Below are 27,828 nucleotides of genomic sequence, written 5' to 3'. Positions count from 1 at the left end.
CGAATACTCAGAAATAATGTATGGCATAAAATAATTGTAAGTCCATCTCAGAAACTAGTAGTTGATGAAGGCGTGCTAGACAAAAAAACTTTTAAACACTGCAAAAACATAGGGCACAGAAGTTGGTATTTTTAAAATGGATGTTTAAAACCTGCAAATCCTAGGACAATATTAATTAAAGATCTCTTTAAAAAAAAAAAAACAGTTGAGAATGCCTTATTTTGAAAGCTAATTTGAGACAGAAAAAAATAGTAAAATTACAGAATAGGTGGGTTTTAAAATTGGTAGGAAATCTTGTGTATTTTGTCTTTGTCTAACAAGTTCTCAATTCTTGTGAAGAATTTTTCTAAAATTAAATATAATTTGCTCTTTAATAGCAATTATTGAAAATATGTAAAAGGAAGTTGAAACTTGTTTTTGACAGACACATACTCTGGGGAAGGGAGGAGGAGAGGAAACAGAATCCATGTGTCACCAAATGCCGGTGAGGAGGCGGTGGAATGAGGTCACCATCCACTGGGCAAGGGGCCACTCTGGAAAAGAACTTGACACTTCCTTTCAAAACCAAAAAATGCATGTACCATGTGACCCTGCAGTTACATTCTTGGGCCTTTATCTCAAAGAAGTGATGATTTATTTTCATCCTCGAGCTGGTACACACATGTTCATAGCAGCCTTGTTTGTTTGTCTTTTTGCCTTTTCTAGGGCCGCACCAGCGGCATATGGAGGTTCCCAGGTTAGGGGTCGAATCAGAGCTGTAGACGCCAGCCTACACCACAGCCACAGCCACAGCCACGCGGGATCCGAGGCACGTCTGCAACCTACGCCACAGCTCATGGCAACCTACACCACAGCTCACGGCAACGCCGGATCCTTAACCCACCGAGCAGGGCCAGGGATCGAACCCACAACTTCATCGTTCCTAGTCGGACTTGTTAACCACTGTGTCACGACAGGAACTCCCGCCTTATTTGTAATAATGAAAAAAAAGAAGCAAGTGCCTAGTGAAGAAAGTCCTTCTCAAAAGGCTGTATACCCCAAGATTTCATTTATGGGACATTTGTGGAGAACAGATGAGCGACTGGGGAGGGTGCGAGAGGGCAGCAGGAGGAGCCTGGGCATTGAACAGCCTGATGGTGGTTATTACATAAAGCTTGAATGAAAAATGTTCTTGGAGTTCCCGTTCTGGCACAGCAGAAACGAATCCGACCAGGAACCATGAGGTTGTGGGTTCCATCCCCAGCCTCGCTCAGTGGGTGAAGGATCCAGCATTGCCCTGAGCTGTGGTGTAGGTCGCAGACACGCCTCGGATCCCACGTTGCTGTGGCTGTGGTGTAGGCCAGCGGCTACAGCTACAATTTGACCCCTAGCCTGGGACCCTCCATGTGCGGCAAGTGCAGCCGTAAAAAAAGCCAAAAAAAAGGAAAAGGTTCTAAATCTTTAATATTAGTAGAGGTTACCAGAGTTTTTCCTAACCTATATTTAGTTAATTTTATTGTTTCTCTCTCAACGTTTTCGGACGGAGGGCTGCTCCTTCACCCTCTTCTGCTGAGGAGGCTTAGCCTGGTTTTCCTCACACCTGCCAGTTCCTTCTCAGCGGCTCTGGGCTTTTTCGGTCATTAACGCCTTGCTCTCTTTTTTTTCACTTATCAGCCCTGTTAAAAGGCTTAGTTGTGGAACGGGGTGAAATTGTTCCTGAAATAGGTCTGATGGATTTTTAAAAATTATTTCATATATCTTGTGCTACCCTATACCTCATTAAAAACCATCTTACCTAGTAATGGAATTTTTTTGTTGTTTTGAGAAATGACTTGTTTGAAATTGATAGTGGAGGCTCATGGAAGTTGCAGTCAGATAAACTTGACCAATGACCTGGGGTTGAGATAAAAGGAGGCACAGACCGGATTGATAATAGAATTAAATGATTACTCTTGACTCCTGGTAGAAACACTATGGCGTCTTTTTTTTTTTTTTTTTTCCTGTCTCTTTCTCGTTTTTAATCTTAAGGCTATTTGTTGAAGTTCTTTAAATCTTTGTGTTTGTCTGACTTTCCCCAGTATAATAAATGACACCTTGGATGTGAATGAGGGGTCATTTTTCCTTATAGAAAAGTGTGCTATAATTCATATTTCTCCATTGTCATCCTCCCAGTCCAGATGCTATTAAACCCCTGGACTTGAAATATTTCCCGAGTGTCCTTCTGTCATTTCTCCACTCCCAAATGTAGTTGTTTTTTTGACCACAGCTGGACCAGTGATCCAGAAGAAACAGCACAGCCAGCACATCCTTACTCAGGCACGTAGCCGAGGGGGACTCGAGCTGCTCAGCAGGCTTCCCTGCACTTCTGTCATCATTGTCCTGAGTGCAGAGCTGGTACAGAGTAACCCTGCTTAGTTCTCAGCAATTCTAGCTTAGAGCTCAGCCCTGAGCCGTAGGAGGGGCACTGAAATAAAAGTGGGAACTGATGAAGGGCAGTTGGAAATATTAAAAAAAAACAAACAAACCCAGTGTATATAACATGGCTTAAAACTTAAAATAGGGAGTTCCCTTCGTGGCTTGGCAGTTAATGAATCCAACTAGGATCTATGAGGGTGCGGTCTCTGGCCTCGCTCAGTGGGTTAAGGCTTCGGTGTTGCTGTGAGCTGTGGTGTAGGTCACAGACACGGCTTGGATGCTGCATTGCCGTGGCTGCAGACAGCTGCAGCTCTGATCCGACCCCTAGCCCGGGAACTTCCATACGCTGCAGGTGCAGCCCTAAAAAGCAAAAAACAAACAAACAAAAAAATCCCACTCAAAACAGTGACTGTTTCCTTTAAATCATTTTAAGTTTCCTAAGCTTCACCTCTTGTGAGGCTGATACATGATTAGATTTCATTCCAACATAGAAAACCTAAGATAAAAACCATAGGACTTCAAATACAAAAACCATGAGACAATTGAACTTTTGAAGCAGAATTCTTGAGAATGAACGTTGTCAAGTTGCATAACTGTATCTTTGTATCTGCAGAATGTCTTAGTTCAGTTAAAACAAGATCTTCTTTAGTGAAAACCCCTTTGATGATTTCTGCGTTGATCTTTGTTTTTGAGCTGCCTATTTTGAAATTACTTTTTTAAAAGATTAATTGAACTTCGTTTGAAGTGTTTGAAGCGTACTTAATCTATTTTAGGGTTGACTTATTCTGATGCACTTGGCAGTCAAGAAGCATTTGAGCAGATAGGGTGACTGAAGTGAAAAAATGCAAAGACATCCTCTTAAGTTCTCTTTTTTCTCCTCTTACAAGTACGCTTGCAATTCCTTGCAGATTTATGAAGGGCACTGAAAAGCGACCCATTCTTAAGTGTCGAGTGGGGCTGAGAGAGTGGGGGTGATTCTCAGTGTCATGCTCATCCTGGTTCCTGGTAATATTTCGTATCCTTCCCTTTTCCTAATAATAGTGCGGGTATCAATATAAGCTGTCAGCCATTGGTCAGTGCCATGTGCCTGGTGATTCATATATGTTACCTCTTTTAATCCTGCCACCACCCTTAGGAAATAAGGGTACCTCTCTTGTATAGAGAAGGAGGTTAAGACTCAGAGGGGTTAGGTTAGTTGTAGCTAGTAATAGATATCCTAGCTCAGGTTTCCTGGAAGCAGAGCCTGAGATCAGGATTTGGCTGCAGATGGTTTGTTTGGGAGGTGATTCCAGGAAGCAGGGGTGAGAGAGCAAGGGGGAAGCATTGATAAAGGGGTGCATTATTGAAGCTGCTGCTGCAGCTAAGAGGCTGCAGTCCCCCCAGCCCCTCTGAGAGTGTTCAGAATGCCTCCTAGAATCGTCCGTCCAAGGGATGGGAGACTCGGGCATTGACACACTAACTTCTGTCACCCACTGGTTGAGAGCTGCCTCAATTCCCAGAACTTCTGGGCTGAGCTGGCTCGTGGTTCCCCGGGATTCAGAGAGCACTCTGAGCGGAATACATGAGAGACGCATCTGGAGGGGGAACCACATGCACATGCAGCTGGGCTCACAAAGAGCTGCCTTCCAGAGGGGCAGCGGAAGTCGGAGGCGGGCTAGAGCGAGGAGGTGTGACTGCCAGGAGCATCTGCTAAAAGGAGAGGACCCAGGCCCAGAAAGATTCCAAACAAAACATGCGCTCTTTCCAAACCATCTCCCTGTTGTTTTTTGTTGTTGTTATTGTTGTTTGTTTTTTTAGGGCCGCACCTGTGGCATATGGAGGTTCCCAGGCTAGGGGTCTAATCGGAGCTACAGCCGCCGGCCTACGCCGCAGCCACAGCAACGCAGAATCCGAGCTGCGTCTGCGACCTACACCACAGCTCACGGCGACACTGGATCCTTAACCCACTGGGCGAGGCCAGGGATTGAACCTTCAATTTCATGGGTCATAGTCGGATTCATTTCTGCTGCGCCACGATGTGAACTCCCCAAACCATTTCCCTGTAAAAAGAGATGAGACAAGGAGTGCGAGCCGGGGTGGCGCGGCAACAGAGGATCCGTGTCGTGGTTATCATCGTGACATGCGTTATCCATGCGTTATAGTCGCGTGTCCACGTCAGACGTGATCACAGGGAGTGGAGAAGATTGACTGCCCTGTGTGGCTTCGGTTAACGTGAGTCGGCATGCCTTGCGTGTGTGTAGAATGGGGTGTTCCAGACATGGCAGACCGTAAAACGTGGGATTAGAGACACACTCCGTGGCACAGTGTTTAAGATCTGTGCGTCCAGGATTAGGTTGCACTTAGGGGTGTGAAAGGGGGTGGCGACTGTGGAAGGAATGACTCAGGCCGGTCACGTGGGGCCTTGAAGACCATTGTTCATGGTGAATTCTGGCGGGGGTTGTTGAAAAGGACTTGATAACACCCCGACGGGTTTTTTTATTTCAATCTTTTATTTCCTTTTTTATAATTGACAGATCACATGGTGTAAGCTTAGTGTGTATGCTGTGTTGGTTCGGTGCATTTATGAGCTGCAGTGTGGTTACCACGGTGGATGTGCTGCACCGCCACCGTGTCACATCGTTGCCGTGTCACATCATTTCTCATTCCTCGTGGATGCGGGTCGGGTTCGTTTCCTCTGCGCCAACAGGAAGGAACTCGTCTCACGTCTCTTTGATGATGGCCGTTGTAACCTGTGACCGAGTTCTCTGCTCAGGGCCTCGCAGGCTGGCGTTAGGGGTCGGCCAGGCTGCCATCCTTCTGGGAGGTTCAGGAGGTGCCCGTTTCCAAGCTGGTTCAGGGTGTTGGCAGAGTGCCAGCCCTGAGCTGTCGCCTCATGCTGGCTCTTGGCCTGGGGCGGCTTTGGGCTCCTATACGCCACCTGCAGTCCTTGTGAATGGCCCCTCCATCCTTGCAGCCAGCGGAGGGCTTGGCCCTCAAGTCACATCGCTCTCGCGTTCCCATATTTTCTCCTTTCAGAGCCTGGTTAGGTCAGGCTCAGCCAGATGACCCGTGTTTTGTACAGGTGGCTGTGCACGGGTGTCCCGGGGGTCCTGCGGGGCGTGAGCACCCGGGGCAGGGTTCCCGGGGGACTGTCCCCAATCCTGCCCACCACACCCTGTGCGGAACAAAGGACTCGAATGTTGGAAGCAAATTCAGAACCACCCCTCGGCCCCTGTAGAAGGTGGAGAGTGACCGAATCGCCCGTGTTCTCCAGGCAGCCTTGGGAAGGTTGAGATGCTTCAGGGGTGGTGAATTCGCACTTGCCCTGCGGCAGGGCAAGGCTGGTGGTGTTAGCGTTCTTCCTGGTGTTAAATGACGCAGCCCTCGCTGAACAAGAATGTTCCTAAGTTCCCCATCGCGACTGGGTTAAGGTTTATCCCGCGTTTTCACGTGAGTAGTGTGAGGCTCCGTCAGATCAGCCGACGCAGCCGGGTGGCTGGTTCCCGGGCAGCAGAGCCAAGGCCCGGCGCTTTGCTCTGCGACCGCGCTGGCCGTGCCCTTGGTCTTTCACAGACGCTCCCGCGGTGCCTGCCGCGTGCCCAGCCCCGAGCTGGAGGACGCGGAGATGAGAAATGCGTGGCCGCCGTCCTCAGGGGACCCTGGTATCTCCCTGCGACGCCGTGAGGGACAGTCAGCACCGACGCTTGAGCTCCGTGCCTCCGTGGAGGCTCCGGACGGAGCAGCAGGGGCCGCTCGAGTTACCTGAAGGAGCAACTGGGAAATGAGCCTGGAAAGATGACAGCTCTGTGCGCGGGGGTGGGGTCCATCCAGGCAGAGGAACCGCGCTGCAGAGGCCTGGACCGGCCGGCACATGGCCGGGTCACGGGGACAGTGCTGTGGCCGGGGTGCCCGGTGGACACGCAGGTGTGGCTCTGCGAGTGGGGGTTTCAGTCCCTCTTCAAGCCCTGACCCAAGTTATTCTGTGTCTGCAGCTGAGCTCGATGTAGAGCACACCCAGAAGGTCCTGGAAATGGAGCAAGCCCAGCAGATGAAGCTGAAGGAGCGGCAGAAGTTCTTTGAGGAAGCCTTCCAGCAGGACATGGAGCAGTACCTCTCCACGGGCTACCTGCAGATCGCCGAGAGGCGAGGCAAGTCGGGGAGCAGGTGTGTGGGGGGGGTGCACCCTAGAGCGGGGCTGGGGAGGGGCCCCAGAGGCCTCGTTGCTGTTAGAACCCAAACTCCAAGTGGATGTGTCCTGCCTTCGCTTTGGCCGCCTCCTCCAGTCCTAGGCTTTGCTGGAGATATGTAGAAAATATGGAATCATTCTTTTTTGTTTTGGGGGGTTTTCTTTTGCTTTTTTTAGGGCCACACCCACAGCATGTGGAGCTTCCCAGGCTAGGGGTCTAATCAGTAGTCGGTATGGGGGTGTCTCGGAAGGCACCTCGTCTACTTACGGAGACAGTGCTTCCGTAGGGTCTGTCTTCACCGGGAAAGTCTGACTGCACATGTGCTCAGAGTGCGTTCACGGTTTGAGCTGAGGGGGATGTTTCGCCTTTTCATCTCGAGTCACTCGCCCTCTTTGTATCCCACGGAGCAGTGTCTTTAGTGTTGGGCGCTGGGGATGGGGAGAGCCAGCTGTTTGGTCTGTGTCCCATTGTGGGCGGAGCTGAGGAGGACAGCACCCTAGTCCGCTCGCCCTCACACACCGCCACAGACCGGTGGCTTATCACAACAGTTTACTCTCACGGTTCTGGAGGCTGGACGTCCTTGAGCAAGGGCTGGCTGAGTTGGTTCCCACTGAGAGCTCTTGGGCTGGCATCTGGCTGTGTCCTCCCTTGGTGATGAGAGCTTGGTCTCGCTGGTGTCTCTTCTTAGAAGGGCACTAACCCCATCCCAGGGGCCCCACCCTCATGACCTCACCTAAACCTCATCACCTCTCAAACCATGACATGAGGGGTCAGGGCTTCAGCATATTTGGTGTGGCCTGGGGACACACAAACGCTCAGTCTACAACAGACACACCTACCCTGGCACATCTGACCCACAAATGTGAATATAATGAGACATTACACCAAGGGGGTGTGCGGGTGGGACAGTGCAGAAAACAAGCCGTAGAAACTCTTAGGCTGAACTGTTCGGCCCCATCCTTTAGTTCAGCAGACACTTCCTGAGGGCCTGCTAGGCATTCAGCACACTTCTTAGGCCCAGAGGAGACAAAGAGAAAATGAAAGTGCCTTCTGGGAGCTCCCATCCTCCTGGGACGAGGACACAGTAGAGGCTGCAGGGTCAGAAGTCCCTCTTTGTTAGGGCCACACCCACAGCATGTGGAGCTTCCCAGGCTAGGGGTGAGCCGTTCCTGCAGGGTCCTCCGTGGTCAGCAGAGTCCGGTGTTGGGCAGAGGGAAGGACTGGCCAACACCTGTAGAGCAGATAGCAACTAAATATGAAGGAACTGACGTTTCATGGTTTCAAGCACCTAAAAAAATCATCCTTCAAGTTTTAAAAAACTGTTGGGCTCTGTTTTTTTAGGTAAAAAAACAAGAGTGAGGCACACGTTGCCAGTATGTGGGGTTTTGAAAGCAGTGGGGAAGAAAATTTGGGGACTTGGGCTTTCCAGCTTCAGCCAGAGCAGAAGGGACGATTCTAACAGGTTTCTCCTCGCGCGGCTCAGAGCCATCCCTTCCCAGCCTGGCAGGCCACACATCTCTTTCCCACGGAATGTCATCTCTGAGGATGAACATGGGGGATGTTTAATTTAGAGGAATCAATCAACATTTAAAAAATCTTTCCAGTGAACATGGTATTTTGGACTCATTCCACTAAATCAGAAATAGCAGTCTGAATTTTTCTCTTTCAAAAGCATTTTTTCCTTTTTTTAAAAATTATAGTTGATTTATGGTGTTGTGCCTATTTCTGCTATACAGCAAATTGATTCAGTCATACACACACACACACACACACATATTCTTTTTTTAATGTTATTTCCCATCACAGTCTATCCCAGGAGCTAGGACATAGTTCCCTGTGGTATACAGTAGGACCTTATTGTCTATCCATTCGAAATGCAGTAGTTTGTATCTGCTAACCCCTAACTTCCAGTCCATCCCACTCCCACTGCCTCCCCCTTGGCAACCACAGTTCTGTTCTCTATGTCTGTGTGTTTGTTCTCTAGATAGGTTCATTTGTGCCGTATTTTAGATTCCATATATAAGTGATAGCATATGGTGTTTGTCTTTCTCTTTCTAACTTTACTTAGTATTTGAGTCTTTAGTTGCATCCTTGTTGCTGCAAATGGCATTATTTCGTTTTTTTTATGGCTGAATAGTATTCCATTGTATATATGCACCACATCTTCTTAATCCATTCATCTGCTGATGGACATTTAGGTTGTTTCCATGTCTTGGCTATTGGGAACAGTGCTGCTATGAACATAGGGGTGCATGTATCTTTTTGAATTACAGTTTTGTCTAGATATATGCCCAGGAGTGGGATTGCTAGATTTTAGATTTCTGGGGAACCTCCCTACTGTTTTCCATCGTGGCTATACCAATTTACATTCCCACCAGCAGTGTAGGAGGGTTCCCTTTTCTCCAAAGTATCATTTTTAAATTAAGACAAAGGCAGGGATAGTTTTATCCAGAAAATGAGCAGAGGCTGCCGGGACATCTGCGACCACCGAGATCACAGCGAGGCTGGGAGCCACACAGCGGAGCCTCGCCAGCTTGTAGAGGTGCGAGGCCAGGGCTGGCTGTGCTGAGGAGCAAAGGGGGCCCGGGGCCCACACGTGCCAGCAGCTCCAGGTACTGTTAGGACACCGTGAGGTGCTTTGTACCAGGTTCTCTCTTCCGCCCACAAGATGCCCATTTTCTCAGGAAAGCGTCTGTTGCTTTCATTTTCTTTCTTGCGAAGCACCTGGGTACCCTGACCAGATCACCTTGGAGATGCCCTGTGTGCACCTGTTTCCTAACCTGTATGTCAGACTTGGGTCCTGGGCTCTGCTTCTTGGGTAGTTCAGTAGCATCAGGTCCTGTGGAGCCAGGGGCAGCCCGGTGCCCTCACACACTCCGACTAAGCCTCTGGTTGTCCCTGAGTAGACCCTGTGCCCTCAGAGGAGAGGAGGGGGTATTTGATAAAATTAACAAAGTTAGAAAAGATACAACTGGTAGATAAAAATTCAATGTCCCTTCCCCAAGACACACCTCTCTCAAAACACGATTGTCAGCTTATGGCTTTAACCTTTCTTTGTATGACACCCCGAGGGGGTCACTTGTAAGTCTGAAACTTAACTGTGACCCATTGCTGATTTCCATGTTAATTAGAAAGTATTCTCATATCCAGAAAAGAACTGAAAATAGCCTAGGATGCCCATGTTTCCAGCTTTATTGACATGTTAACATTTTAACATACTTGACTTGAGATTTTAAAATGTTATAAATATTCCAGACATAACAAAAAGGTATAAGGAACAAGATGAAATATCCATGGACTGACCACCCAGCTCAAAAAACATGACCCACCCAGTCGAAGGTCCCCATCACGCCCCCTCCCCCGCCCATCCTGCGTGGCCTCTGCCCCTCCTCGCTCCTCGAGCCTGACCCACGCGCCCTCTCCCGAGGCTCTGCGTGTGTGCTCTGCACGTTTGCACATAACTTCACCAATATGCTTCACACTGCCTTTGATGCAGCTTGTTTTCTCAGGCAGCGTTTTGAGAATCACCCACACCCACACGTCTCACTCCTGTTCGTTCGTTCATTTACATGGAATGTGAACACGTGTCATCCACTGCTGTGCTGATGAGCATTTTCGTTTCAAAGTCGTCTTATTAAGAGCACTGCCGTGTGTCCTGGACTGCAACAGGGGCTGGGGCGGCAGGGCCGGGGGTGCCCTGAGAATGTGCATTTCTAACAAGTTCCAGGTGATGCTGAGGCTGCTGGTCGGGTCTCTGTCTTGAGAAGCAGGGCCTCAGGGTCTGTAGAGAGCAGTGCGTACTGTCCAGTCGGACAAGCACTTACGAGACTGTCCCGTCACTTGCCAAACCACCCACGTCAGTTCCCATCTCCCACAGCTGTGCGAGTGTGTTCTGTTCACGCCACATCTTTGTCAACACTTGATGGGGTCACATGCTCGAGTGTTTCGGTCATTCTCTGGGTGCACAACGGTATTTGGCTTCCGGTCGCAATTCCTTGATTGTTCACTTTTCTCATGGTCAGTTGTCGCGCTTTATCGCGGCTGATAGTGTGGTATCAATGGGCCTTTTCTAATCATGTCTGGCGCAGGTTTCTTCTCTCAATCTGTGGCTTTTCTGTCTTGTTTGGCCTTTTGCTGACTGTGTATTTTGAATGTGACCAGCTTTGCCCATTTTACTGTCTTATTTATGGTTTATACTTCTGTGTCTGGTTTAGTCCTTCTCTCCAGTTCTAGGAACAGTCTTCTGTCTTATTCTAAACGTCGTAACATTTTCCATTTTGTATTTGGCTCTTACATCCAGCACGAGTTGTTGTACCAGCAGGAAAGGGCTGCCTCAGCGCCAGCTCACGTGGTCTCCTGTCAGGTTGTCACTGTCTTCTCTAGGCTCTTTGCTGCCTTTTCGTCTGGCCTTGAGCCAAAACCGTTGTCTTAATTTTATTTCTTCCTGAAACAGTGCTTCTTGGCCAGAGACATCTTTGTCCCCTAGAGGACATGTGCCAGTGTGTTTTGTTTGCTGTGATTGGGACAGGGGTGTGCTCCTGGCATCTAGTGGCTAGAGGTCGGGGGTGCTGCTCAGGCTCCCGCAGATGCGAACCAGACAGACCGCAGCAAAGGCCGACCTGGGGTCTGGGCGGAGAAACCTGTCACGGCGAGTCTCGGGTTAGACGGGGCCGCTCCCTCATCCTACCCGCACGCATACATGGTTTCCCCTCAGACTTGCTCGGGCTCTTCCTGGCTTTTTGTCCGTCTGGATTAAAGTTAGTTTCAAGTTCCGTGAAAAGGCCTGTCCAGGGTTCAACTGGAATCATGTTGTACACCGAGGACGAGCCAGCCCCTCGGCGGTACCGGGCTTGTCTGCACTCGCACGTGGCGAGCTCACCGCTGATTTCCCGCGTCGAGTGGACTTGGTTCTGCCACCACCCGGGACCCGTGATTTCTCCGGAGGAAGAGCCGACTCTCCTCTCTCTCTTATGGTCATAGCGGCTTCTTGCGTGCTGTTAATTTCAGCGAGTTTCCCAGGGCATTTGTCCCGCTTGTCCCGTTTTCAAATACACTCTAGTTGTCCTTCTTCAGTCTGTGCAGGACTTGAGGTTCGGTTTGCTTTTGCCTTCCTCAGATCGCTGATTTGTGCCTTTTATCTTCCTGATGAATCTTACACAAAATATATTCTACAAGTTTTGTGAGGTAATAGTTTGGGGATATTTAAACATTTCCATCTCCAGTAAAATTTACTTTAAAAATTTCCACCAAGATTTCTTATTTGACTCACGAAGTTCTTACAAGTGTGTTTTCAAATATTAAATGTTATTGTGCTTGCAGAGTGAGATTTTTCTCTTTCACTCAAGGCTTTATGTTATTGTTCCCTACATGCTTCCTGTGTGCCTAAGAACAGGTTGTAAATGACACGCGTGGGGTGTCTGTCCATCTCATCAGGCTTGTAAATTTGCTTGTTCAGATGGTTTTTGTTCATGCTCAGTTTTGTTTTGCTTAATTATCAAAGAGGTACGTTAAACCCCGTGATCACAAACATGTTACATTTTCCTTGTCATTCTTACATATGTTACTTTAAAAACAGAGCCACAAAATATACCGTCACACAGAAATTTTGAATTACCTTCCTGGTGAATTGAACCATTAAAAAAAAAAAAAATCATCAAGTGCTACCCTTCACCCCAATAATGCCTTTGTTTCCCCTTAAAATCTATTTTTTTTTGTCTTTTTTGTTTGTTTTTTCAGGGCCTCACCCATGGCATGTGGAGCTTCCCAGGCTAGGGGTCTAATCAGAGCTGTAGCCACCGGCCTACACCACGGCCACAGCAATGCCAGACCTGAGCCTCGTCTGAAACCTACACAGCAGTTCACAGCAACGCCAGATCCTTCACCCACTGAGCAAGGCCAGGGAAAGAACCCGAAACCTCATGATTCCTAGTCGGATTCATTTCTGCTGCACCACAACGGCAACTCCCAAGTCTGTTTTTTAAAAATAAGATTTATTGGCATATAGGCGACTTACAGTGTTGGGTTAATTTCAGGTGTACAGCACAGTGAATTGGCCATGCATACTACACACACATCCAATGTTTTTCAGATTCTTTGCCCATACAAGCTCTCAAAGAGTACTGAATAGATTTCCCTGAGCTATACAGGTCCTTGTTAACAGTCGATTCTGTATATTAGTAGTATTTGCCAATCCCAACATCAAGTCTGTTTTGTTGATGTTTAATATATAGCCTATCAGCTTTCTTCAAGTCATTTGTTTACTATTTTTTTCTTAACGTTTTAATGATTCTGTTATATTTTAGGAGGAGTGTCCCCTGTAAACAGAATAAAAGTAAATTTCATCACTGAAAGTGAAACACTGTCAGGAAAATGGCACCAAATAGGATGGTAATGAAGCCAGGGAGTCAGTGATCCCACCGAATTCGCCCCATAACCGAGACTGTAAAACTGGCTTCATTACCATCTTACCTCGTGCTGTTTTCCTGAAGGTGTTTTCTGTGCTTTGTAGTTCAGTTTCCTGTCTCCCCTCTTTAGGATAGCACAGACCAAAAGAAAAAGAAAAAAGCCTTTGCTCCCTTTTTTTCTTTTCTCCTTCCAAAACAAATCAGGCCAAAATGCCACCCACGCCTCCGCAGCCACAGGGAAAACCCACATATCCTCACCTTCCAGCAGCTCCATCTGCAGGAGAGCACCCCCCAGAGGAAGGAGCTTGACCCCCGCGCCCCAGGGCAGGTCCTCCACTGCCCCGGTGTCCTCTGTGAGGCAGCGTGAATCCTCCAAGGCCACGCGTGGCGCTAATGGCAGACGTCATCTGGCTTTTGACCCGGCTCCTGCCCAGCTCCACTGCCTTGGACATTGCCACGTGGGGTGACTGGGAGGTCTCACTGCAGCAAGCCTCTGGCCGGAACCGGCTCTCTTAGACTCCTGTTTTAGTGCTGGGCTTCCAGGAGTTTCTTGTGCCCTTCATTCCAGGCCAGACAGGATCCGGATCTCATCACAGCCCTTCTCCTGCCATTATCACCCAGTCCTTCGTACTATATGATTCTTTTTTGTTTTTGTTTTTGTTTTTGTCTTTTTAGGGCTGCACTTGCAGCCTATGGAGCTTCCCGGGCTAGGGGTCTAATTGCAGCTACAGCTGGAGGCCTACACCACAGCTCATGGCACCACTGGATCCTTTTTTTTTGGTCCTTTTGCCTTTTCTAGGGCCACTCCCGCGGCATATGGAGGTTCCCAGTCTGGGGTCCAATTGGACCCGTAGCCACCAGCCTACGCCAGAGTCACAGCAACACAGGATCCAAGCTGCGTCTAAGACCTACACCACAGCTCATAGCAACGCCAGATCCTTAACCCACTGAGCAAGGCCAGGGACTGAACCCGAAACCTCATGGTTCCTAGTCGGATTCGTTAACCACTGCGCCATGAGGGGGAACTCCCAGCAACACCGGATCCTTAACCCACTGATCAGCCACGGATCAAACCCGCAACTTCATGGTTCCTAGTGGGATTTGTTAACCACTGAGCCACAACAGGAACTCCCTGTGTGATTATTTCATTCATTATTTACTCACAAACTTACCCAACTCCTCCTCTGGGCGGGCTTTGCTGAGAGCTGGCTCAGGGGAAGTTTATCTCACACTTGATCTTAAGTGCTTCTTATGGACGTGTAATTTTGGGGAGACGGGTGCCTCACCTCTTTGAACTTGCTCTTCCGCTGTCTTCTGCTTCCTGTCGAACAGCTGGCGCTCTAATTAGCTCCTAGCCTGCTCGCTCTCTCTGATGTTCATCATCTCTCTTGCTTGGAACAGTCTCTTCGTGAATCTGGGATGTCGGGTCTCGCAGCAGCGAGGCCGGAAGACAAGCAGCCTGAGCATCGCTCTCACTTGGGAGCTGTGACCCTGTGGACTTTGGCATTTGCCATCTCTCTTAGGCGCTCTACTCCCCCGTGTTTATTTCTTTGCTGTGTAGTGGAGAATTTATTCGGTCTTCCGAGTTTACTAATTTTCTCATTCGTCTTGCCCAGAGTGTTAAATTTCAGTAATTAAAGTTTTCCTATCTGGGAGTTACTTGCTCTTTTCCGAAGTCTTGGTCTGATTTTTGACACCTTGTTCATTGTTGGAGTCTATCTTAAGTTTCTTTAAAATATTTAAAGCTATTTTAAATATTTAAAATTTAAAGCTAAAATATGTAAAATCCTTGGGAAAATAAGCTAAGATTCTGCTTCTGCTGCCCTTCACTCACAGCGCCCTTACTTCTGTGTGTGTGCTGGAAATTCTGGATGGGATTGGATTTTGTGTTGTTTATATTCCTGTGAGACCCAGGGTTAAGGGTGTGTCCATAACCAGAAATGTGTATTTGTCTATGAGAGGCACCATCATGCCTGACGTGACTTAGCTTAACTGGCAGTTTAAATACAGATTCTAGCAGGAGGGCTCCCTCACTGACCCCAAGCAGTCCTAGGGCCTGTTTTTGCTGGTGGGCTGATTTTTTTCCTAGTCTCTCACTGCCAGGAGCTCTTGGTCTCAACTCGCCAGCTTGCAGATGCCCAGCCTTTGCTCTTAAGATGGAAGACTGGAGAAATGTCGCAAGGGCAGGGAACACTTCAGCGGAGCCGCAGCGAAGCTGGGGCAATGCAGGCAGAGATGTCTGGCAGGCAGACTGCCGACCTCGTGCTGCTCCAGGCATGTCTGGCGCAGGAAGGGGGCCACCTTCAGCGCTTCCAGGCAGCGAGCGGGCTGGGGCGAAAAGGAACACAGCTGTGGAAGGGGTAAGAGGCGACAGTAAGCAAGGTTCTCCAGGATGGACGTGTCGGTAGTGCACTGCCCTCAATTCTGCTTTAAAGGTCTTCCAGGGGCAGGGTTTTATCACCTCGTTTTTCCCCATGTGGTTAGCCTGGTGCAGCCGGAGCTGACCTGTGAGTGTGACCCAATGACAGAAGGTCCAGTCTCTTCCTATCTGGCCTCTTCCCAGAGCCCATGGGCAGCATGTCATCCATGGAGGTGAACGTGGACATGCTGGAGCAGATGGACCTGATGGACATCTCTGACCAGGAGGCCCTGGACGTCTTCCTGAATTCCGGTGGTGAGGATAACACTGCGCTGTCCCCTGTGCTCGGTAAGGGCCCCAAGCCCACAGCCTTAAAAATGCCTGTGCCTGGAGGCTGCCCTCAGGGTGGGTGGAGCAGTCAGGGCGGGCACTTCCCCGTCCTGTCCCACCAGGTCTGGTCCCCACCGAGTCTGGCCTCAGAGTGGACAAAGGAGACACTGGCTGCTGCAGGCCTGAGCTTCTCAGATGCTCGCTGTTCTATTCAAATACCTCCAGAGAACCAGAGCTTTCTTAGTGTTTTCTTCCTCCTCTGTCTCAGAAGTTAGAGTGGGGTTTTAGTGGTTGAGCATTTGAACTTAGGGGATGGAGTTCCCATCATGGCTCAGAGGAACAAATCTGACTAGCAGCTTTGATCCCTGGCCTTGCTCAGTGGGTTAAGGATCCGGCGTTGCCGTGAGCTGTGGTGTGGGTTGCAGATGCGGCTTGGATCCCACGTTGCTGTGGCTGGGGAGTAGGCCAGTGGCTACAGCTGCCGATTCGACCCCTAGCCTGGGAAGCTCCTTATGCCGTGGGAGCGGCCCTAGAAAAGGCAAACACAAACACACACACACACACACACACACACACACACACACAAAAAGACAAAAAGAATTTGCGAGGAGGGCTTACTTGCATGTGCGTTCAGCACTGATTTCTTCTGTGAGCAGGGCCGAGGTGCGTGCTCAGCACTTGGCTTATATTTCAATTTTCATTTTTAGTCTTTTTGTCTTTTAGGGTCCCACCCACGGCATATGGAGGTTCCCAGGCTAGGAGTCCAATCGGAGCTGTAGCCACTGGCCTACACCACAGCCACAGCAATTGGCTTCTATTTTAAAAGTTGCAACTCGGTGGGCACGTTAACTCCGTTTACTGCCCTCTGGATATTTCCTTTCACCCTCATCCAGCAGATGCGTGTGGAGGCTCTGGTCCTGCACCTGGGCTCGCCTGGTACTTTCCGGCCATTCCTGGGGCGGGGAGCTGCGTGCAGGCATCACAGAGAACGAGGGTGTTTCATCCACGCACGCAAGAGGGGAGAGCCAGGCATTGAGCAGGGCCTGGCCCTCAGCCACAGTCCGGCCCAGGGGCGCCCGTCCGGGCCCAACAAAGCAGCTCCCCCTCTACCAGGAACCGTGTGAGCAGAGCCTTGTCCCGGCGTCAAGAAGAGCGTGTCATCACCTTCTGGTTTTGGTTCCTTTAACAGGATCCACAGGTTTCTATGTGGATTTCTCCGCATGACTGCACAGGGCACCCAGAGGTGAATCCAGATGTCCAGGCGACCAGGAAGGCGCCTCAGAGACACGCAGGGCTCACCGTGGGCCTCGAGCTCCGGTGGTTTTTCGATGCCGTGAAAGGGTTCTGGATCTTTCCGTCTGAGGTGGAGCAGGCTCAGCTCAGGGCCCCAGGCTGGCGCGGGGTCACCCACTCCGCCTCTGGGGGTGGTTCCCGCAGCTCACAGCAGCGGAGAACTCACCCCCTTTCTGCTAGGCCAGTTGAGACACCACCTTGGGGCGGCGCGGAGTTGCAGCACGCCCGCCACCGGGCCTTGTCTGCTGTGTGTTGCAGGGCCTGATGCGAGTCCCGGGCTGCACGGCGTCCGTCTACAGGTTCCAGAGCCTTCCCGGCCACCGGCCACGCCGGCCTCCCTGTCCTCAGCCGGTACCGACCCGGCCGCCCCGGACCCCAGCGAGGGCGGGGAGTCCCCCGTGGTCCAGTCTGACGAGGAGGGAGTCGAGGTGGACACCGCCCTCGCCACCCTCCACACCGACGACAGTGACTCGTAAGCCCGGGCGCCCGCCCTCCGCCAGCTTCCCGGGAAGGCGCGGTTGTGCAGCGGCCGCCGCGCAGGCTCGGGCTGCCGGGGGGCTCGGTTTTCCACACTGTTGCCGATAACGTGTGAAGAACCGACTGAGAAGCCCCGAAAATAAAGTCTGATAACGTTCCTCCCAGCCAGGCTGCTCCATCCGCACCCTCCGCAGGCGGGGCTGGGGGCATCTCCCTCCCTCCCTCCCGGGGCCCCTGCCCACGGGGACGGGTCCCCCTCGGCCCGGCGCCGGGCGGGGAGGCAGCTGTGCCGTGGGCTGTGCTCGAGGGGGGCTGGCAGAGCGCATCCTGGGCCGAGGGGCCCAGGGGACGGAGCTGCAGCCCCTGCATCCGGAAAGGGCTCATTTCACGCACTCATCTTCCACACGACAGACCAGCGTCCAAAAAACTTTGTTTTTATTATTAAACCTTGTAGTACAAACCTGAAAAGTAAACAAAAAACTGGCAATAAACAACATGAAGTCCTCCCTCCCGAGGGAGGGGTGCAGAGCAGCGCTAATAAATTAAACGTCAGACCGAAAGCCGTAGGCAGAAGTTCACTGTCCAAGAGGGCGAGTACACAGCAAGGCCATCAAAACCGGACAAGCACACTGGACAACACGACTCTGCTCAGGTAACTGTTAAATATTCCGACACAGTTCAGTCTTCGGCAACAACGAGTGACAAAGGGAATCACAGGACGCTCCTGACAGTCCCACCGGCGAGCTCAGTGCAACACGGGCAGCTGCGGGATCGGTGAATCCAATTATGAAACAAAGAACAGCTTGTGAAAACAGTTTCCCTTTTTTATTCCACACATACTGTACACACAACCGGAGAAGGGCAACAGCTACTCCATTATTATTTTTTTGTTGTTGTTCAGTGATGTAAGCAGCACTTATAAATGTTACAAGAAAAACCCTGTAAGCATCCAATCCAACCGATGAAGAAACTGAAGTGTAAGGCTTTTCTTCATCTCGTCTTCGCACCCCTCCCCTCCCCCACCCAGAAAAAGGCTCAAGTATTTAAAACAATTTACAGGCGTATGTACAAAAGGGATGGGGTTCTTTTTTTTTTTCCTTTTTTTTCTTTTTGTTACAACATGAAGAGAAAAAATAGACCAGATGAGCGCAGATGCATTTTCACATTCAAAACGAACCGCAGACCTCCTCGTGGCTCTAGCTGTGATCACCAACGAAACGAGTTTAAAAAGAAAGGTTAATGCTGACCTGTGAAGGTGTAAAACAACAAAGCAGTGAGATGAAGACGGAATGTTAGAAAGATTGCACATCCATGACAGAGAAGCACTTCGGGCTTCCATCACTTTTTTCCTTTTTTTTGTTTTTTTTGTTTTTTTCCTTAAGGATGCTATTGAAGGGTTTTTTGATAAAGTAGCCAACAGCACCAAAAAATAACAGAATGGATTTCCTAATGAAATCAGGCACAGGTTTCCCTCACGTGACCCCTCAAGGCAGGCAGTCCTTTTCTTCTCTCTCCTCTTCTCCCTTAAGCAGATGCATAGTGATGTGCTGGTAAAGAGAACCGCGTCCCGCGACCTCCTCCTCCCGCCTGTTGGGAAACAACGTCCGCCTTCAGCTGCCATCACCGCCCAAAGAAACACAACGGGGAGTCTCCGGTTTCAACAATTACAAACTCATCTTGCACATGACAGAAGAAAAGACAGCCCGAGTAAAGCCATTTCTTTTCAAGTTTTGTGTGTGTGTGTGTGTGTGTGTGTGTGTGTCTCCTATCCCTTTTCCTCTCTAGAAAAAAATCTGCTCACATGACTGATTTTAAAATTTGTTCTCCAAACTTCACCCTCTTCAAAAACGGGTTAAAAAGCCTTTTTTCCCCAACAATTACAAAAAAACAAAAACAAAAACAAAAACAAAAAAAATCAAACAGGCTGTTGTCAGCCACAAGGGGCAATACAAAATAATACAGCCCCTGAAGGGTTTTAAAACAGTGAATATACGGCAGTTTCAAAAATCTGACTGCAGTATCTAGGTATTCTAAGTACAAAAAAAAGTTCAACAGTTTAATGCTAAAACAAAATTAGTTCTCTAAAACCAGAAGAAAATCTTCTTTAGAGCTAGTGCAAAGACAGCTTGTATCCTACAGCAAGTACTCCAAACTAGAATATAATAATTACAAAAAAATATCCATCCCTCGCCCGCGGTGCTGGCATCTTCACGAAGAGGAGGGTGCGAGCCGGGAGGGCGGCACGTCCACCGTGGCTCTCTTGCGGGGCCCTCTTTTTGGTGTGGGTTTACCGAGACAGTTCTCAATGCTGCCGTTTTTACCAGATACTTTGCCACAGATCTGATTGACCAGGCTGATGATTTGTTCCTGTGTCAGGTTGAAAGGGAGACACGGAATTAGCAAAGCAGAAGGGCCCCCAGCCAACACCCCCCTCAAATCACACTGGGGCGGCGGCCACCCCAGGGAGGGGGGCAGCCTCGGAAACCCGCCCGGTGACTCTGAGATGTGGTGGCCTGGGCCCTGGTTAGGACAACACCTCTGAGACCAAGGCCCCTCAACAGGCACTGACAGAGGACAATTTCCTTCTCTGCCTCTTCTCACGTGGGAGCCAGAGAGCCACACGCAGGTCCTTCCTGGCCCCACTCCCCCAGCCAGAGAGCCTAAGGGCCCCCAGTGGTTCTCAAGTCCCAGCAGCTTCCTGTGCTGAGAGCTCTGCAACGCCTGCGGCCCTGAGACCCACACCAGGTCCGGGCTCTGTGCTCACAGCTGCCTCACGTAAACCTGCGCCTTCCCTCTCCACCTGGACGGCACAGGAGGCGGCCCTCCTGCTGCCACCACCTGGCACTTTCTAGGGGCTCAGAGGGTTGCCTGGGTCCCCCAGAGAAGGGACGGCCTGAGGAGTGAGGGCAGCCTGAGGCCTTGGGGCTCGGGCCTCTGACAGATGCACATCAGCCCATGTTTGCCCAACCTGCTCCTGCAGGGACACGGAAACACTCATCTGTAAACGTGTCAGGCCCTCCTCAGCCCAGGGGACAGCGTGGACCTAAGCGAACCATCTCTCTGTCTGGAGGTGTCAAAAAGATGTGTGAACTTAAGACACCTGGCAACCCTCCAGTTTTAAAGGAAATGGTGGGGAAGAGTATATCCTGACCTACGTTCCAGAGCACCTGCTGAACCCGGGACCGTGGGCCGTGGGCCCGGAGGACGCGGGCCTGGAGGCCATTCCTTCACTCAAGCCAGAAACGCCACCTAGTCCTGCTCTTGCTGCAAACACCTCTGGGGCATCACACATGCTCATGAAGGAGAAAGAGATGAGCTGCTTCCAAGGCCGGTTACCTGCGCTTAAAGCCAGCTCGGCAGCAGGGGACGGAGCACGGAGACGCTAAGGCTGTGCGATCAGAGGAAATGGCCCCCCTTCCGTTTGAGCAAAGGGCCCGACAGAGGGGGTCTGAGTGCTGGGCGCCGGGCTCACAACCAGAGCTGGGATCTCACAGGCCATTTCTGAAATCCAAGTCAGAGCTAGAAATCTCCCAATTTAAAAAAACAAGGGAGTTCTCCGCAGTCACGAACCTGACTGGTATCTGAGAGGACATGAGTTTGATCCCTGGCCTCACTCAGTGGGTTAAGGATCCAGTGTTGGCTGTGGTGCAGGCCAGCAGCTGCAGCTCTGATGTGACCCCTAGCCTGGGAATGTCCATATGCCACGGGTGCAGCCGTAAAAAGAAGAGAAGGAGGAAAAAAAACAAAAACAGGAGACCCCACTGTGGCACAATGGGATTGGCGGCCTTTCTGCAGCGCCAGGACACAGGTTCCAACCCCAGTTGGGTACAGTGGTTTAACTGATCCAGGGTTGCCACAGCTGCTGCACAGGTTGCAATTGTGGCTCGGATCTGATCCCTGACCTGGGAACTCGCTATGCCTTGGAGCGGCCAAAAAAACCATTTTTTTAAAAAGTGCAAAAAACAAACCCAGTTAGGGACAGACTTACGATTTTCATTTTCTAAAATAAATTAGGCCACTGGCAAAGTAGGAGGCTGGCAGAAACCCTTTCTCTCCTCCCTACTCATTAAAGCCAATGATTCAGCTTCAGACTGACAGACCGTACACATGTGAATCTGGGGCCCATCTAAATGCCTAACTGGGCTGGAGGTGGAAACTAACCCACGTTCTGTGGGTCTTCAAAATCATCTTGAGAAGCCTCAGCGCTGCCGGCTGCACCCTGTTGCCAGAGCTGCTCTGACTCAGGCTCCAGGGTCTATTTTTAACTCTGCTTTGACGTTTGCTGTTCAAGTGAAGAGGCAGGGAGGGCAAAGTGGTTACTGCCTTCCCTGAAACAGGCTCTTTGAAAATCAAAGAAGATGCAAAGAGACCTATTTTCAGCTTCTCAATCATTTCAGCCCGAGGCTTGTGTGTATGACCACAGCCTGAGCCCTGCAGGCACCCAGCCCTGCCCCAGGTGCCACATGCGATGGCTAGACCCCAGACCCCGCAGGGCTGGGGGTGCTGGGATCAGGAGCCAGGCGCTGCCTCAGGCGCCAGGCTCCCAGCCACACAGGCTGTGTTCTGCAGACACCACAGGAACGAGGAAGTGAAGACAGAGGCCAGGCCCGCAGTGTGCACTGACCAGGAGGGGTGACAGCGTCCCCAGCCACCTCCCAAGGTGATCCCAACAAGCGCTCCCGAGAGTGCCAGGGCCACCTGTGCCATCTCTGAAAGCACCTGGAAGCAGCCTAGAAGCACCGAGAACAGCACCGAGCCACAGGCTGCCGCTGTGGAAGCAGAGCCTGATCGCGGGGCCTCTCACCCCCGCCGGACACCCTCTGACCTTGTGGACAGCACTTCCCATGAGGCTTCAGAAAGGGTGGGGCTGGGTCTATTCTGAAGGTGAAACCCTTGGAAGCAGAGAGAGGCTCCGTGTTTGCCCAGAGCTCAGGCTGCAGCCGGGGGGCTCCCAGGGCCACCGTGGCAGGCTGGGCGGGGAGGGAGGGCGGCAGCTCTGTCTGAGGGACAGTCTCCCAGAGACTCCGAGGGACCACAGCCTTGCAGGCAGCTCAGGCGGAGTCCCAGGACCCCAGGACTGGGCTCCTTTGAGGACACAAAGGCCCCACAGGCTCTGAGGCCCTTGAAGGGGCCACAGCTGTTCTCACTGCCTGGCCCACGGCCGCTGCCCAGCCACCTTCAGTCTTGAGTCTGTCCTGTGCTGTCCCTTCCAATCTGGCCCTGGCCTGGCCGTAGGTGACAGCACGGCCCCCATTCCTTAGACAGGAATCCTGAAACCAAACCTTCGTACACAGTCGGGGAAGCCAACTAGGGGGCTGCAGGGCTCGGTGTGGGGAAGCAGAGCCCAGGGCAGCACGGGTGGGCCTAGAACGGTCTCCAGGCTCAGCTCCTGGGTCCCGGGTCAGTGGGACGCAAGCGAACCTCCCCACTGCCTGCCCCGGGGCCAAAGCGACCTCCCCAGCCAGTCGGCTCTGTCGTGCCAGAAAGCGCCCCGGACCAGGCGCTCGCCTTGGGGCCCGTTACGACAGAGGACACCGGGGCAGGGCGCCGTCACCACCCCCAGTCCAGGATGGCACTGACCTCGTCGTAGCGGTACATCAGCTTCAGGCCCCGGCAGGACTTCTGCTTCTCCACGTGGCGCAGGGCGCACTCCAGGCAGAAGACCACGTTCTCGTTCTCCTGCACGACCTGCGGGCGGAGAGGCGGCCCTGAGCCTCCGAGGGACGCGTGGGAGACTGCGCGGTCCCAGGCGCAAAGGAGGGCGGCCCACTGCCAGGGGCGTCCGTGACTCAGAAATACAGGCTACAATGGGAAACCAACCACGTTGCCTGGACGGGGATCTTCAACTAAGACACGAGTAAGTCACCGGCTCTGGGCTGCGCCCAAGGGCGGCCTCGATGCCCTCCGGGGTTCTGTGCCCTTTCCTGCAAGAGGGTCTGAGCACTTTTGGTTCCCAAACTACCCTAGTACAAGAGGTGCCAGAATGGTCACTGCCAGGTCATTGAAGGGCAACATGTGTTTCTCCTGCTGCTCTGCAGTGGCTTGGTCAGCGTAGCTGCTTACACTCCTGGGGGGCCAGGGCTTCCGTCCACACTCCACCAGCACACTTCCAGATCCTCGGCCCTGCAGACACTCAGACCTGGTCTTTGCGGGGAGCTGTCCTCCCCATCCCGATCCTGTCCTGGGCTCACTGCGCAAACAACGGGACAATGCGGCCTCGCGCACCACAGGCGAGAGCCTTTTCATGCGGATTTGGAGGGAAAACCTGTGTTTCTAAGCAAACCCAAGAAAATCAACTGTGGGAATAAGGAAATGACACTTCCAGGCAGAAACACATCAGCCAGGGCTGCAGGAATAGACACAAATATGAAACAGTAAACACAAATGCACGAGGCTCTCAGTAACCCAAGCAACGCAAAGCACATATAAATAAAACCTCATTTTTACCCATGAATTCAGGATATATGCTTTTTAAAGTAACATTCAAACTAGGAAATGCCTGGTGACAACTCTCAAGGTGCAGCTTTTTTAAGGACAGCCTGAAAACAGGCCCACACCATTGTCCTTAGAACCCATGGGAAGGAACCAGGGCCACTCGAGGTCAGGACAGGGTCACCCAGGCTCCTGGGAAATAGTGATCACTTCCCACCAGGGTGGTTCTATTCCAACCCAAGAGGAGCGGACCCAGAACTGTGCTGCTTTTCTGAGCCGTGTTTACAAAACATTTTTAAGATCTGAGGAAATCCTTATGACTTGTTTGTTAAGACAGCGTGGTTCTTGGCCGTATCTTTTAAAAAGCATGTGGGAAGGACAGCTAGATGGAGGAAGCACACGAGGGGCGAGGCTGTCAGGGCCTGAGTCATCAGCCCTCCCCCAACTCAGACACTGAGGCCCTAGGCCTCACGTTCAGAACATGACTGCGTCTGGAGGGAGAGCCTTTAGAGAGAGGACGCCAGGAGGGTGGTGTGGAGTCCAATAGGACTTAGGTCCTTTGAACAAGAAGAGACCCGGGAGAAGGCGGCCACCTCTATGCCAAGGAGACACCGCAGAGGAAACCAACCCCAGTGACACCTTTGCCCTCAGAATTTCAGCCCCTAGAACTATGAGAAAAGAAATTCCTCTTGTTCAAGACAGCAGCTGGTATCCCAACACTGTACATGTACGACTGTACTTCAATAAAACTTTTAAAAATGAAAAAAAAAAAAAATAACAGCTGTCGATGCTCTGTTAGGGCCGTTTCTCGCCTATTTCTCAAGGTTCTAAGCTCTTGGCTGTCACAAAGAGCATAGGAGTGGCCACATGGTCCCTCTTCTCTGCAGGGCAGCTGAGAGGCACCAGGGACACGGGGGAAGGCGGCATCAGGCAGGCAGCTGAGAGGCCACACTGGCCACAGTGTGCTGCAGTGGCCGCGAGCGGCTGGCGGAGAGGCGAGTGTGCAGTGGCCACTTACTATTGAAGCTTCTCTCTCAAGAGAAACTCCTCTCAAGAAAAACTCCGCACAGGCGGGGAGAGGGCCCAAGGCCACGGGGGTGGGGAGCCAGGGCGTCCACAGAGGCCTGTGTCCGTCAGGCAGCTGCCAGGGCGCTGAGAGTCTGGAAGGCCTGGTGAAGGGCTACACCCGTCGGGGGGGATTTCTCAGAGCCCCTCTGGCCCGAGGAGGGGCTGATGGGGGAACCTCAACCTCAAGGAGGCTGAGGAGACAGAAGGCCAACGGGCAGAACAGGGGGGTTCCAAGGGCTGCCCTCCAGCCAGGACCAGAGGCGGGGAGGCTGGGGACAGGAACTACTGTCTCCTGGGGACAAGCAGGGGGGAAGCATCAGCTGTAAGCACAAACGGACAAAGTCACAGGGGCAATGAGATCAGTCACATGGCTGAATGCAAGTTGAAAGAGACAAGGACAGAGACTGGGGGACCCCATGTCTCCACAGGGGCAGCAGCTGGAGGAAGGAGCGGCAGGAGTCAGAGGAAAGCAGAACTGGGGACCCAGCAGCTCCAGACAAGGTGGCCGGCAGGGAGGGGCTCACCATGGACAGGTAGCACAGGTGCTGGCACACCTGACACCGTCGCTCCGAGGTCTCCAGCTGCAGCCACTTCCGAGGCTTCTTCTTGCCGTCGGGTGCGGCGCTGCCACCGTCGTGGCTGCCGTAGCGGGCGGAGGAGTGGAGGCCAGCCTCGAACAGCTGCCGGCGCTGCCGCAGCTCCGTATCCCTGCAGGGACACACGGGGGTCATCAGGGCAGACTCCTCTTCCCCTGCCCCAGCTGGGAACCCGTGTCCTTTAGTCAGAAGGCCAGACCACCAGCAACTCTGCCCACGGCAGGCCTAGCCTGCCAGCTGGGCACCCGGCGCCCCTTCACCAAGCCAAGGACAGACACCACCAGCTAATGCCAGCATCGTCATCGGGTCGGACAGCCCACACGAAGACCGTGCGCCGTGATGCCCCATGGCAGGGTTGGCAACACAGGACGAGGGCCATGCCCCCCGCCCCCCTGCCCTCACTGGTGATGTGTAGACGAGACCACGGGGGCCCTGGGGGCAGAAGCCACCTCCCATCCCATCCCAGGAAGAGGGTGAACCTCTTATCAGCATGTCAGCAAACAAAATGAAAGACCCACACCCCAAAGTCTTCCCCACTGGCGGCACCCCAGGCGGGCCCTCATGACTCAGAGGGGGCGACCCGCTGAGCGGGTGGGTGGGCGGGGCTGCTGTCACCTGAGCTCGTCCAGAAGGGCCGAGATGGTACTGAGAGTGGGACCATTTTCCTTTTTCGCTTCCGCTTGTGCGATCTGGTAGAGCAACTTCTCCATGGAGAATGGCTTGGCTATATGGCGACGTTTCATTTCCTGAAAGAGGCAGTCACATCCCTCTAGGGTGAATTTTCACTTTTAAGCAGCTGCCAATGAAGTTTCCTTTATTGGGGATGGGGCGCTATCTGAATTTTCACATTTTGAATTCCATCTGGATGCAAAGCCTTGAGATGTCGTACGCCAACCCTGTCTGCCCGAGAGCCAGCGGCCAGGCTGCAGGCAGTCATGGCTCTGCGCTGCCCGAGGCAGGTGCCACAGCTTTAACATGGGCAGGGAGATTCTGTCTCTCAGTGTCTGCCTTGAACACCAGCACCGGCCTGCCAGTGCCGCAGTGGCTCAGTAACTGACCGCGACGGCTCTCCTGAAGAAAGCCCTCTGCCCACCCTGAGGTCCTAAGGCTCACTCTGGAATGGACCGTGGTCTGCACACAGCTCCCGCACACAGGGCGCCTGCAGAGCCCGCCTACCTTGGCCGTCTCGAAGCCCATACTCGTCCACTGGGTGGTGGCGAAGTGCACGGTCTCTGAGACGCTGTAGCCGCAGCACACTTTGGACACAAAGGACCCCGGGAAGCAGACAACGAACTGGCCACTCTGCTGCACCGCCCTGTGCACCTTGACCCCCTCTCTGCACAGCACCTCCGGGGAGATCTGCAGAACGTGGTGGCTGAGACGCGCCCCAGCGCTGCCCTCCCGCCACCCGAGCCCCTCCGGTGAGAGGCAGCAGGCGGGTCACGCGCACACCACCTATTTCCCGACAGGGCGGCTGTGAGCACACAGCCCTCACACTCCACGAGAGCCCGTGTTCCCAGCAGCGCTGCCAGGGTTGGACTGGGATCAATGTACACAGCATGGGAGGCACAGGCCAAACCCAGAGCCTTGGCGGAGACACAGGGGTACAGGTGGGCGGGGGGAGGGGGCCTTCCCTGGGCCAAACCGAGTAAGGAGGTCCCCGGAGTGACAGGAGACCCGGGCAGGGGTCAGCAGAGGCCTCAGAACACAGGGACCTCAGCGGGCTCATGGCTGTTTGAAAACCAGGTCAGAAGCCCTTGTGCTCGTTCCTAAACAGAGCGATGCTGACCAGTGTGTCCACGTGGCCTTGTCGTCCAGCACCTGGCCCACCCCAAGCCCTGAAACAGAATCAAAGGCCACTACGTGTATGAGTCCTGCATCCTTTGCAATCAGATGGATGCCATTTGGTCTGGTTTTCATCCAAGAGGACATCTGGTTATGATGGCTCCCTGGAGTATTGTCATTGTCCTCTGTGCCTCTGAGAGGCAAGCCAGCAGAGAGGATGAGTTAATGAAACAACTGTGTGGGCCACCCTGCCAGACAGCACCCCCCTCGCCCGGCGCAGCCCCCTGGCGGCCGTACCATGACGTTGCTCTCGAGCATTTGCAGGCCCGGCGTGCCGTTGGCTTGGAGCAGGGTGTGCACCACGTCCTCGAGCTTGTTCTCCTCCTCAGCAGGAATGCAATACCTGGGGAGGCGGGGGTCAGGGCAGCAGCAGCTGACAAGGGCCCTCCACCCGGGAGCCTGTCCTCCACACCCCCTCAGGGACACGAGCAAACGGTGGCCTTGGAAAGTGCTCAGAGACTCCG

At 52.4% G+C, this 27,828-nt stretch overlaps 2 protein-coding genes across 12 annotated transcripts in view; one reads left to right on the top strand and one right to left on the bottom strand.

Moving 5' to 3' along the window:
* Nucleotides 1-19,150, top strand: part of DTNBP1 (dystrobrevin binding protein 1) — a 118,467-nt gene extending 99,317 nt beyond the window's left edge. The window contains exons 8-10 of the mRNA XM_047796205.1: nucleotides 6,366-6,521; nucleotides 15,528-15,671; nucleotides 17,205-19,150. Of these exons, the coding sequence (XP_047652161.1) occupies nucleotides 6,366-6,521; nucleotides 15,528-15,671; nucleotides 17,205-17,422 (518 nt within the window). The 3' untranslated portion in view covers nucleotides 17,423-19,150. The remainder of the gene's footprint in view (nucleotides 1-6,365; nucleotides 6,522-15,527; nucleotides 15,672-17,204) is intronic.
* Nucleotides 18,230-27,828, bottom strand: part of JARID2 (jumonji and AT-rich interaction domain containing 2) — a 243,962-nt gene continuing 234,363 nt past the window's right edge. For 8 of the 11 annotated variants that reach the window (XM_047796194.1, XM_047796193.1, XM_047796197.1 and 5 more), the window contains 6 exons: nucleotides 27,602-27,707; nucleotides 26,696-26,878; nucleotides 26,135-26,265; nucleotides 25,448-25,631; nucleotides 23,004-23,111; nucleotides 18,230-19,790 (listed from right to left, as the gene is read on the bottom strand). In XM_047796194.1, coding sequence (XP_047652150.1) covers nucleotides 19,632-19,790; nucleotides 23,004-23,111; nucleotides 25,448-25,631; nucleotides 26,135-26,265; nucleotides 26,696-26,878; nucleotides 27,602-27,707 — 871 coding nt within the window. In that variant the 3' untranslated portion in view covers nucleotides 18,230-19,631. Of the gene's footprint in view, nucleotides 19,791-22,849; nucleotides 23,112-25,447; nucleotides 25,632-26,134; nucleotides 26,266-26,695; nucleotides 26,879-27,267; nucleotides 27,498-27,601; nucleotides 27,708-27,828 lie in introns of those variants that run through there. The other 3 variants (XM_047796200.1, XM_047796198.1, XM_047796204.1) reach the window with 3 other exon arrangements.

This window comes from Phacochoerus africanus, chromosome 9 (genome assembly GCF_016906955.1).
Source record: "Phacochoerus africanus isolate WHEZ1 chromosome 9, ROS_Pafr_v1, whole genome shotgun sequence".
NCBI lineage: Eukaryota > Metazoa > Chordata > Mammalia > Artiodactyla > Suidae > Phacochoerus > Phacochoerus africanus.
The sequence above is the reverse complement of the archived record's forward strand: the minus strand, read 5'-3'. Positions and strand labels throughout refer to the sequence as shown.